The sequence below is a fragment of the Canis lupus genome, chromosome 15 (assembly GCF_003254725.2).
Source record: "Canis lupus dingo isolate Sandy chromosome 15, ASM325472v2, whole genome shotgun sequence".
NCBI lineage: Eukaryota > Metazoa > Chordata > Mammalia > Carnivora > Canidae > Canis > Canis lupus.
This window is the reverse complement of record NC_064257.1, coordinates 13,542,314-13,554,102: the sequence shown is the minus strand read 5'-3', so window position 1 is coordinate 13,554,102 and position 11,789 is coordinate 13,542,314. Positions and strand designations below refer to the sequence as shown.

Genomic DNA, 11,789 nt, shown 5'->3' with positions numbered 1-11,789 from the left:
TATCTGTAGTGTCTTCTGCAGTTTAAAATAGTACATGATGGACATTGGCAAATGCTAGAAATCCAAGTGAGGACCAATTGTTGAACATTTACCAGCACACCACCGGACAAGCCATATATGAGTATAATAATTACACATATCTGGGATCCCTGGGTGGCGCAGCGGTTTAGCGCCTGCCTTTGGACCAGGGCGCGATCCTGGAGACCAGGATCAAATCCCACGTCAGGCTCCCGGCATGGAGCCTGCTTCTCCCTCTACCTATGTCTCTGCCTCTCTCTCTCTCTCTCTGTGTGACTATCATAAATAAATAAAAAATTTAAAAAAAAATTACACATATCCATCCTCAGCCCCAAGATCCCCGTGAGTTTTGACAAAATTTCAGAGCAGGGAAGAAGATTTTTAGTTTGGGGGTGTTTTATTTTGTTTTCTTTTTTAATAATAAATTTATTTTTTATTGATCTTTTTTTTTTAAACATAGCAGTTTACCATTTATTTGTGGCAACGAAGAAAGACAATGGCCTTGGCCTTGTAATTATTTCAACACCTAAATTCTGACTTCCCATGATTGAAAACTGTCACAGCTGAAGTGTGACATTCCAGAGGGGCATTAAGAAGTCGCCCTGAATGAAGATTGCTCTCTATTGATAAAGGGTTAGATGGGATGAGCACTGGGTGTTATGCTATATGTTGGCAAATTGAACTCCAATAAAAATAAATTTAAAAAAAATTTTTTTTTAAAGATAAAGGGTTAGAAACCCGAGAACTCGCGCCTGCCTCCGCTGGCCAAGCCTGAGCTGTCCCTCCCAGCGCTCTCCCTCCTCCCGGGGAGGAAGGAGCTTGATGAGGGCACCGAGTCGCCGTGGGCTGGGGACCTCTCCCGGCGGCGCGCGTAGAGGGCTCCCCCCTCCCGGGCCCCGAGTCCGCGCGCGCCCCGCCTGGTGCGGGGATGGAGTCGTCCTGGCTGGAGACGCGCTGGGCGCGGCCCTTGTACCTGGCCTTCGCCTTCTGCCTGGCCCTGGGGCTGCTGCAGGCCATCAAGCTCTACCTGCGGAGGCTGCGGCTGCTGCGAGACCTGTGCCCCTTCCCCGCGCCCCCCACCCACTGGTTCTACGGGCACCAGAAGGTACCGGAAGGGAGGGGCTGAGAAGGATGCTGCCGAGGAGACCGGCGGGCGGGCGGTGGGGCGGGCTGTCTCCTCCCTTCCCTCTCAGCGTTGCATCCTGCACTGACCTCTCTGGCCCAGCCTGGGGCTCTGGGCATCTTTCCATGAACTCTGGGCTTGCTCCTTCACAGCGCTGCAGGGAAAAGGCAACAAGCCCGGAGCCTCTGGAGTGGAAGCCTGGGGGGCTGGGAGGGCCTATGCAGAGTCTGAGCACAGAAAAAGAGCGTTCTGCAACTCAGGGCTGGGTCTAGCGGCTTCACCGAGCTCTTGCATTTGTGTACTGCATCTTGAAAAGCCTTCCACGCGGGTCGCTAAAAGATAGTTACGTTATTCTAAATAGTGCTTATTACTTGCAGAAAATATGCAAAATCGAACACAATTAGTTGCCACCCTTAGTGTGTTACCACCAGAGAAAATGAACTTTTCCCAAGATTCTTGTGAAGTAGAGAGCAGCCCCCACCACTCACTCAAAAAATGATGGCAAATTGCAACGTGTAAGAGGGAGACCTTTACCTTCTGTTCCTCCTGTTCTCCACATCCACGCTCACCCCTGATTACTTGTTTTATTCGTTCAGCCAGCTTTGAGTGGAATTGTGTGGTGGATGCTGGAATTGCAGAGAGCAGACTAGTACCTACCTTCAGAAGCCCAAGGCAGATGCGTACTTAGACTACAAAGAGAAGATACAAATACAGGGTAATGAGTGCTTTGATAGAGACCTTAGGGACAAGGGGATCTTGGAGGGAAGTGGGTGTCTCTATCTAGGGGAGGAAGGAAAGTCTGTGAAAGTCTGGGCAGAATTTTAAAGGATGGTTGAGGTGGGGAGGGTATGCCCCGCAGAGCTGCTGCATGATCCTTCAGCTCCACTCTTTTTTTAAAATATAAATTTATTTTTTATTGGTGTTCAATTTGCCAACATATAGAATAACACCCAGTGCTCATCCTGTCAAGTGCCCACCTCAGTACCAGTCACCTAGTCACCCCCACCCCCCGCTCACCTCCCCTTAATCCTTCTTTCCAAAAGCAACCACTCTCAACTGTTTTACATGTTTCTTTCAATCCTTATTGGTAAAATATTACTATGTTGCATTTCTTAATTTCATAATTTTAGATATCCTTTTATTAACTACTTTATGATGAATAATCACTTATACCTCATCTTTTACTGTCCCAATATAGTTACATGGTATTTCTTGGTTAAAGAGAAAAATTAGTACTTATATTATTTTGATTATGTAAATGCTTACTTACCACTGATCCAATGGTTGATTTTGTTCCTTCTCTCATAGAACTTTCTTCTCTCATGTTGTTATTAATGTCCTTTTCTCATATGCTTAGTTTTTCAAAATCTATCACTATTTTTTTCCCAAATGTTTCTAATAGATCTATCAAACACATCTCAACAACATTTTCAAATACTGAAAGATATCAAACAATCTATCAGTCCATATACTTTTCTGGAGGCATTTCTCCCAAAGACTTCTCCTCCCATTCTAACCTGGACTGGTTGCTCTTTAGGCCTGGTACACAGATAATGTGCTATTCTGTGTCATATCTTCTGTTTCCTGGATAGTATATCTTTTTTTCTGATTTATTTTATTATTTTTATGGTAGCTTCTTGAGATTGAGTGAAAGAATGTCGGGTGAATTCTTTGAGCTCTCAAATGGCTGAAAATGTCTGTTAAAATTCATAACTTAGTTGATAGTTTGGCTGGGTATAGAATTAGAGTTTGGAAATACTTTTCTCTCAGAATTTTGAAGACAACATTCCATCATCTTCTAGCTTTCAAGGTGACTGTTGAAAATTCTGACACATTTCTGATTTTTTTCCCAACATCATTACTGTAGTAAAATGCCCATAACATAAAATTTACCATCTTAAACATTTTTAAAAGTGTACAAGTCAGTGATGTTACATACATTCATAATGTTGTGCAGTCATCAACACCATCCAACTCCATAACTCTTTTCAGCTTGTAAAACTGAAACTCTATACCCAGTAAACAATAGTCCCCCATTTCTTTATCTCCCCAGCCCCCAGGAACCACCACTCTATTTTCTGTCTCTGTAATTCTGACTACTCTACAATTTTGAGTACTAGTATTTCGTATAAGTGGAATCGTGTAGTATTTATCTTTTTTGTGACTAGCTTATGTCACTTAACGTAATGTCCTCAGGGTTCATCCATTCTGTAGCATATGTCAGAATTTCCTTTCTTTTAAAAACTGAATAATATTTCACTGGCCCTATATACCTCATTTTATTTATCTATTCATCCATCAGTGGATACATGGGTGGTTTCTACATTTTAGCTATTGTGAACATGGGTGTACAACACCCTACTTTCAATTCTTTTGGATAAGTACCCAGAAATGGAATTGCTGGATCATATAGTAATTCCATTTTTAATTTTTTTAGGAACAGCCACACTGTTTTCCATAGTGGCAGTACCATTTTACACTTCCACCAGAAGTGCACAGAGATTCCAATCTCTCCACGTTCTTACTAACATTTGTTTTCTGTTTTGTTTTGTTTTTTTCCTGATGGTAGTTATCCTAATGGGTGTGATTTGCATTTCCCTAATGATTAGTGATGTTAAGCATCTTTTCTCTTTTTTTAAGATTTTATTTACTTATTTAATTATTCATTCATTCATTCATTCATTCATGAGAGACACAGAGAGAGACAGAAACATAGGGAGAGGAAGAAAAGGCTCCCCGTGGGGAGCCTGATGCTGGACTTGGTCCCAGGACCCCTGGATCACAACTCAAGCCTACGGCAGACAGACTCTCAACCATTGAGCCACTGAGGCATCCCTTAAGCGTCTTTTCATCTGCTCAATGCCATTTGTATATCTTTTTTGGAGAAATGTCTAGTTAAGTCTTCTACTCATTTTGAATCAGGTTGTTTTTTGTTGTTGAGTTTAAGATCTCTATTTGTTCTGGATAAGTGGAATCTCACTTATCAGATATATTATTTGCAAATATTTCCCCCATTCTGTGTTTTTCACTTTTTATTCTGTTATACTGTCTTTTCATGAACAAAAATTTTTAATTTTCATAATGTCCAATTTGTATATTTTTTTTCCTGTGCCTTTTGTGGCATATTGAAGAAGTCATTGCCAGATCCAATGCTGTGGAGAATTTGCCTTGTGTTTTCCTTTTTTGTTTTTTAAGATTTTGTTTATTTATTCATGAGAGACACACAGAGAGAGAGGTAGGGACACAGGCAGAGGGAGAAGCAGGCTCCATGCAGGGAGCCCAATGTGGGACTTGATCCCAGGACTCCACGATCATTCCCTGAGCTGAAGGCAGACACTTAACCGCTGAGCCACCCAGGCGTCCTATGCCCTATGTTTTCTTCTAAGAGTTTTACAGGTTTAGGCCTTATATTTAGGTCTTTGAACCAGTTTCAGTTAATTTTTGTATATGGCGTTTTGGTAAGGAAGGGCCCAACTTTATTCTGTGGCATGTGGATATCCAGTTTTCCCAGCAACATTTGTTGAAAAACTATCATTTTCCCATTGAATGGTCCTGGCACCTTTGTCGGACATCACTTGACCAGATATTTGAGGATTTATTTCTAGACTTTCTATTTTATTCCATTAGCCTATATATATATATATATATTTCTGTGCCAGAATCACACTGTTTTGATTACTGTAGCTCTGTAATAAGTTTTGAAATCAAGAAATGTGAGTCCTTCAGCTTTGTTCTTGTGATTTAAGACTGTTTTGGCTATTCAAGTTCCCTTGATATTCTATATAAATTTTAGGATGATTTTTCTATTTCTACAGAAAACATCAGTGGGATTTCGGTAAGGATTACATTGAATTATAGATCACTTAGGGTAGTACTTACATCTTAACAATAATAAATCTTCCAAGGACGCCTGGGTGGCTCAGTGGTTGAGCGTGTGCCTTTGGCTTAGGTTGTTGGTTGGGAATACTTGGTTTTCCAATACTTGGTTTCACATCCTAAATATTTTATTCTTTTTCATGCTATGGTAAATGGACTTGTTTTCATTATTTTCTTTTCAGATTGTTTGTTAGAAATGCAGTTGGTTTTGTGTAGAAAATATAGATTTTCTACATTTTAGTGTAGAAATGCAACTGACTATTGAGTCTAAGGTTAATTCCTTGTGTTTTCTTCTAAGAGTTTTATACTTTTACCTCTTTTGTTTAGATATTTGATTCTTTAAGTTAATGGTTGCATATTGTGTAAAGTAGGGGTCTAACTTTATTTTACTCTTTGTGGATATCTAGTTATATCCCAGCACCATTCGTTGAAAAGACTATTCTTTCCCGCCTCCCCCCCATTGTATTGTTTTGGCACCTGAGTGGGAAAAACCCATTCTTCCTCCTGTGTTTCCCCTTTTCTCTCACATTATGGCCATACTCAAAACACTTTTGACACCAGATATTGGGTGAGTGCCCCTGCAACCAATCAATTTTGTGGTACTAACTGAGTGTCCTACAACTTAATGAAATTCTGACTGTCTACCCAGAGAAATCATCAAATCCCACAGATTAAGAATTCAGCCTCACAGGACTATCCATCCCCTCCCCACTTCAGGTGCCAATGATAAGTCCAAGTTGTTACTACGTTCAATCACCTGTAAGTTGGAGATTCCCATAACCTCCTCCTTGGGTTTGGTTAATATGTGGTATTAGCTCACAGAATTTAGGAACACAGTTAATTTACTGTTTACCAGTTTATTAAAAGTGGTTAGGATAAAGGATACAGATGAACATGCAGTTGGAAGTGATGCACAGGGTAAGTTATCTGGGAAGGAGCACAGAGCGCCCATGCCCTCTCCAGATGCATCACTCTACCAGTACCTCCACATGTTCACCAAACTAGAAGGTCTCCAAACCCTGTACTTTTGGAATTCTTACAAAGTCTTCCTCATGTAGGCATGATTGAACATTAACCCCATTGCCAATCCTTCTCTATCTGTGGAGAATGGGAAATGGGGTTGAAAATCCCAAGCTTCTAATTATGGCTTGGTCTTTCTGGTGACCAGTCCCCATCCAAGGGCCCACCAAGAACCACCTCATTGGAACAAAAAACACTACTATCAGTTGACTATAAACATGAACTTTATTTCTGGATTCTCAATTCTATTCTATTGATCTATATGTCTACCCTTATGCCAATACCACACTGTCTTACTTTGCTTTATAGTAAAGTTTTGAAATCAGAAAGCATGAATCCTCCTATTTTTTTTTTCAAGATTATTTAGGCTATTCTGGATACCTCTGGTTTCCATATAAGTTTTAGGATCAGCTTGTCAATGTCATCTACAAAGAAGCCAGGTGTGATTCTGCAGGATTACATTGAATTTGTAGATCAATTTGGGAATTATTGTCATTTTAGCAATATTAAGTCTTCTGATTCATAAACATGGGATATCTTTACATTTACTTAAGGTTTTTAAAAATTTCTTTCAGCAATGTTTTGTAGTTTTCAGAATATAAGTCAGCTTTCCAGGGAACATTTCATGGGATAAAAATGCTGGTTGATAACAGAGGAAATTGGGAGCCAGAGTTTTCCATCTTTTCTGAGGGTACAAGCAATCACATGGCAAACTCTGTATGATTGGTCACACAAAGAAGAGTTTGCCAGCCTTAGGGTTTCTTTGCAAGTCAGGACCCCCACAATCATGTGTCGCTGAGCATGCACAGACACACACATACAGGTGCACACACACTCCCACTTTATATAATAAATGGATATAAATGAATCTTCTTGTCAGTGATTTAGAGGAATTTTTTAAATGAGCCATTAGTAAACTACTTATCAAGTAAAAAGTTCATCTGTGATGATGGCATTTATACTCTGATTTATAAATGTTAGAAGCTGGGAGTTTTTTACTTAAACATTACTTCAAACTTCAAAATGAGCCTCCAAGTAGTAAGGGAAGAGAATGAGATTTTCTTCATAGATGGAGTGGGTGGGTTTTTAGGGAGGAGCTTTTACTATGAAGTCACAAGAAAAAAAATCACTCCTTAATGATTAGAGAAAGGAAAAGGGAGAGGAAATTGTGAATTGGATCATGGGTCATGTTCAGCCTATCACCAATTAGCTTCCCATAGGAAAAAAATCTTTCTCAGCTTTGACTCCACTCCTAATCAAAATGTGAGACATTGGCAGATGAAGCAGATGAGATTCTCTTCACCTTCTCAGTTGGGAAAACAGTTCACCATGTCATTTGACATTTGACAGGGGCTTGTTCTGGAGATACAGCATACATTTACATTGAGAAGATAAATGCCCTGACCTTCATTAGAAAAGTATATTCTGGGGCTCTGGGATGTCATGGTCAGCTAAGTGTCTGATTCTTGGTTGTTTTTTTTTTTAAGATTTTATTTATTTATTCATAGACACAGAGAGAGAGAGAGAGAGAGAGAGAGGCAGAGACACAGGCAGAGGGAGAATGCAGAGAGCCCGACGTGGGACTCGATCCAGGGTCTCCAGGATCAAGCCCTGGGCTGTAGGCAGCGCTAAACCGCTGCGCCACCAGGGCTGCCCTGATTCTTGGTTTTAATTCAGATCATGATCCATGATCAGGGTTGTGAGAAAAAGCCCTGCATTGGGCTCCATGCTAAGGGGGAAGTCTGTTTGAGATTTTCTCCTTCTCCCTCCCCCTCTTCCTCTCCCCCCAGTTCTCTCATTAATTAATTAATTAATTATATTTAAAAATTATACTCCAAGCTTGGAAATGCCAAGGAATGCATGTTTGTGCGACCTTATCCAGGCCCTAGATCAGCTTGCCTCTGTAAGAGGGTTGAGTCCAGACTGTCGGGTTCCTCTAACTTCCTTCACTCTTTTTTCACTGCAGTTACTTCAGGATGGTAAAATAGAGAAACTTGAGGAGCTTGTTGAAAAATACCCTTGTGCCTTTCCTTACTGGGTTGGGCCTTTTCAGGCATTTTTCTATATCTACGACCCAGACTACGCAAAGACATTTCTGGGCAGAACAGGTAAGAAAAGGGATGAATCTCAGGAACCTAATCCTCCTAAGAGTGATATGCAAAACTCACAGGCAGGATTCTAAAGAAATCCTGAAGCAAAGATTAGTATTGGGCCTTTAAGAGACCTAGAGACACACTGATGATTTCCAGAGGGGAGGGGGATGGGAGAAATAGGTGATGGGAATGAAGGAGGCCACTTGTGATGAGCACTGGGTGATGTATGGTAGTGTTGAATCACTACACTATACACCTGAAACTAATATAACACTGTGTTCACTATACTGGAATAAAAGAAGAAAGAAAGAAAGAGAAAGAAAGGAAGAGAGAAAGAAGAAAGAAAGAAAGAAAGAAAGAAAGAAAGAAAGAAAGAAAGAAAGAAGAAAAAAGAAAACATAAAAAAGAAAAAAGAAAAAAGAAAAAAGAAAAAAAGAAAGAAAAGAAAGATAACGCCTGAGTGGCTCAGTGGCTCAGGTCTTGATCCCGGGGTCCAGGATCGAGTCTTGCATCGGGCTTCTTGCGAGGAGCTTGCTTCTCCCTCTGCCTATGTCTCTGCCTCTCTCTGTGTGTCTCTCATGAATAAATAAAATCTTTAAAAAGAGAGAGAGAGACCTGGAGAAAGTGAGGAGAAGTTTCTGACCAACCCTGAAAGAGATTCCCACTCCTCCTGCCCCACCCAGTCCTTTGTCCAGCTCAGACTCCCATGGGCCCTTGAGGGTATATCTTAAAGCCCAGTTGGCACCATCAGATCACCAAGGACTTCCTTTGCCTCTTGGTTTTGTGACTTCATGTCAGCAATACCTGCCACCCCCAGCCCCCTGTTTGAGCATAAGTCTTTCAAGGAATTCAGAAGTAGCTCTGCCTCTGTTGGTTCAGTACATATACCTGACTGCTAGATCATTAATTTACCAGTATAACCTCTTGACTGTGGTCCAAATTTTATTTATTTATTTTTTGCTTTCTGCATACTTCTCAACTGTGTTTCCTTTTAGGGCATGCACAAGTCATCTATTTCCCCCATCCAAGCCTTTTTCAAGACATCCATGGTGGATCATCTCATAGCACAAAATTAAAATATCTGGTTTTTGCTCCATCATCTATGTTTTAACTAACTTAGTTTTAAATACAATCTTATATTCTAATCTTTTTTCCTTGTCCACTGTCTCTGTTACTTTCAGTAAAACCTGATAAAGGAAAACAGCTTTTCCCTGAAAGTCTCCATGTTCCCATGCCCCCAGCCCTATTTTGTTTCCTGCTTACCCTTTAAAGGACAAGAGCTGTAAAATACCTCTATGTTAGAGTTCACGAGAACCCCAAGAAGCATTTGTCCCCCATTCTCTGTGGTTTGCCAGCCCCTGCTCTAATCACTAACCTACTTTCCAAAAAGGATATAATATACTGTCCGAAATCCTCTTCTGGAAACTTGGTAACCCTTAGGCAATCTCTACTTCTGTTGGAGAAAGTGTAAGCAAGGGGAAAATCTGGGTATGTGTACCTGTCTGCCTCCTGGGGTTTGTTATTCTCTGGTTTCTCAACCGAGACCTGTAGTTTTCCTAGGCCTACCAAGGCTATAGGGAGTGAGTCCTGGGCTCCTTTTTTGTTATTTATGGTTAGTGCAGGCAAATTTAAAGAAACTTCACCGACTTTGGTAATTTCTAATGCTGTCATTTGTTTCTTCTGCTTGACTCTGCAGATCCCAAGTCCAAGTACCTGTACAAGTTCTTGATTCCATGTCTTGGTATGTATGTACAACAGAGTAGGGTGACACACTGAGGTCCCCTTGCTATAGCAGAGCATTCCAAGAAACAAATCAGAATGCTCGAAAGCATTAAGAGAGTGATGATAAATCTATACTGCAAGTTTTCTAGGGGGAAGATCAAGAGTGAGTGCTAAGCCAACACAGCACAACTTCTCAGGAGCCCTCTTTGTCCATTTCTCTCCCCAAAGTCTCATTCTTAAGGCACATGTGTGTGAATCCATCCCATCTCTGTCTTTAAAACTGTAGCCTCACATCTATATCCTTTATTTTATCCTTTCTTCCCTCTGTTTTCTTGGTTCTTCCCCTTTCTTTTTGGAGTTCCTTTATTTCCATTTGAAAACCAGTGCAGTTTTGCTCTGAAGTATAGTTTGTAGTATTCCATTAGCAGATAAATTAAGACTTTTAGTCATGTAATTGGTATTTATGTTAGACAAAGAAGGCATTAAATGAAAAAATTGTAGGTTTGGGGTTCAGAGCTACTTGGATTTGAACACTGCCTCCCACTGACTAATTGAATGTGATTTTGGGGAAATCATCCAATAAGCATTACATCTCTGGGCCATTGTGAGGATTAAGTGAAGCCCATATTTCCCACACTTAGTGTAATGTCTGGCATTGTACCAGTGCTGGACCATGTGTCACAAACCTGACGTGTAAGCACTCAGTGAATGATGGAAATTACATATTAATAAACTTTACGGTCATTTAAAACCAAATCTTTAATGACCTTTCTTGCAACAAAAGGTTGTGAAGCATTGGCCTTCCTGAGAGTTTCCACTTCATATCATTTATGGGTGTAAAGCACAGACTAGGGCTCGAAGACGAGACATCTGGGGACAGAGTAAATACTCGGGTCTAGTTCCTTGTAAATTTTGTATTCACAGCATAGTTTATGGGTTGGTTTGGAGTCAAGAGAGATGAATATGTGTTGTGTTTCTACATCAAGTTACAGGCCATGCTAGTTGCCTCATATATACACTTTCATTTAATCTTCACAGCAACACAGTGAAGTAGATGCTTATTATCACACTTCATCATTAAGAAAACCAAACCTTGGAAAGATTAGGTAACTTATTCAATTACTACAGAGACAGTAGCTGGTGATTTCAGGATCGGCATACTCATCAGGCTGCAAAACTTGGTGTGTCTTCCTCACAGTGTTGAATACATCCATCCCAGATGTAAGCATCAAAACTAACTTCCAATTTAATATATGAGCCCTGCTCTGATTTCCACTCTGTTATGACTACCTGTGTGCCATGGTCAGCCCATGATGTTGTGTTTCTCACCTCTCTTTTGTCATCTCATCTAATAAAGTGGCATGAGGTTTTATCCCTTTTATTTCTCAAGGAAACGGACTAGTGAATCTGGAAGGATCCAAGTGGTTCCAGCACCGCTGCCTACTAACTCCTGGGTTCAATGTTAACATCTTGAAATCATACATCAAGGTGATGGCCCATTCTGTGAATACAATGCTGGTAAGTGAAGGGAAAAAGAGTGCTCTGATGTGTTCCAGAATGTTTCCAAAAAGGAATGTATTTCACATCTGTAGTGGGTAGTGAAAGTCAAAGGAGGATGGCTCCTAGAAATTAGCCAATGTACAATTACCAGCTGAGCAAGAGGTGTCTATGTAAGCCTTTGCTTTGGTTCTTTGGGTGATAAAAAATGATGAAGATCTGGTCATATGACTTGGATGTATTTTGAGACCCTATGGCAGTAAACCAAGTACCAAGTAGTGAGATTCAGATGGTAAGTGCTATAACTGACAAGTGATGGAACCAGGAACAGCTATAGTAGCTTCAGATGCAGAGGGGACTCAGATTTGCCAGGAAATATGAACGAGACTTGATTATGTGGATAATACAGATGAGGGAATTCTAGGCAGAGTGAGTTAGCA

General features: G+C 40.6%; 1 protein-coding gene across 3 annotated transcripts in view; it reads left to right on the top strand.

The window, feature by feature from the left end:
- Window positions 1-808: 808 nt before the first annotated feature.
- The window catches only part of LOC112642528 (cytochrome P450 4X1), a 37,755-nt gene continuing 26,774 nt past the window's right edge, over window positions 809-11,789 (top strand). The window contains exons 1-4 of one of the 3 annotated variants that reach the window (XM_025420188.3): window positions 815-1,123; window positions 8,004-8,145; window positions 9,827-9,871; window positions 11,243-11,370. In XM_025420188.3, coding sequence (XP_025275973.1) covers window positions 947-1,123; window positions 8,004-8,145; window positions 9,827-9,871; window positions 11,243-11,370 — 492 coding nt within the window. In that variant the 5' untranslated portion in view covers window positions 815-946. Of the gene's footprint in view, window positions 1,124-8,003; window positions 8,146-9,826; window positions 9,872-11,242; window positions 11,371-11,789 lie in introns of all 3 variants that reach the window. The other 2 variants (XM_025420190.3, XM_049094419.1) reach the window with 2 other exon arrangements.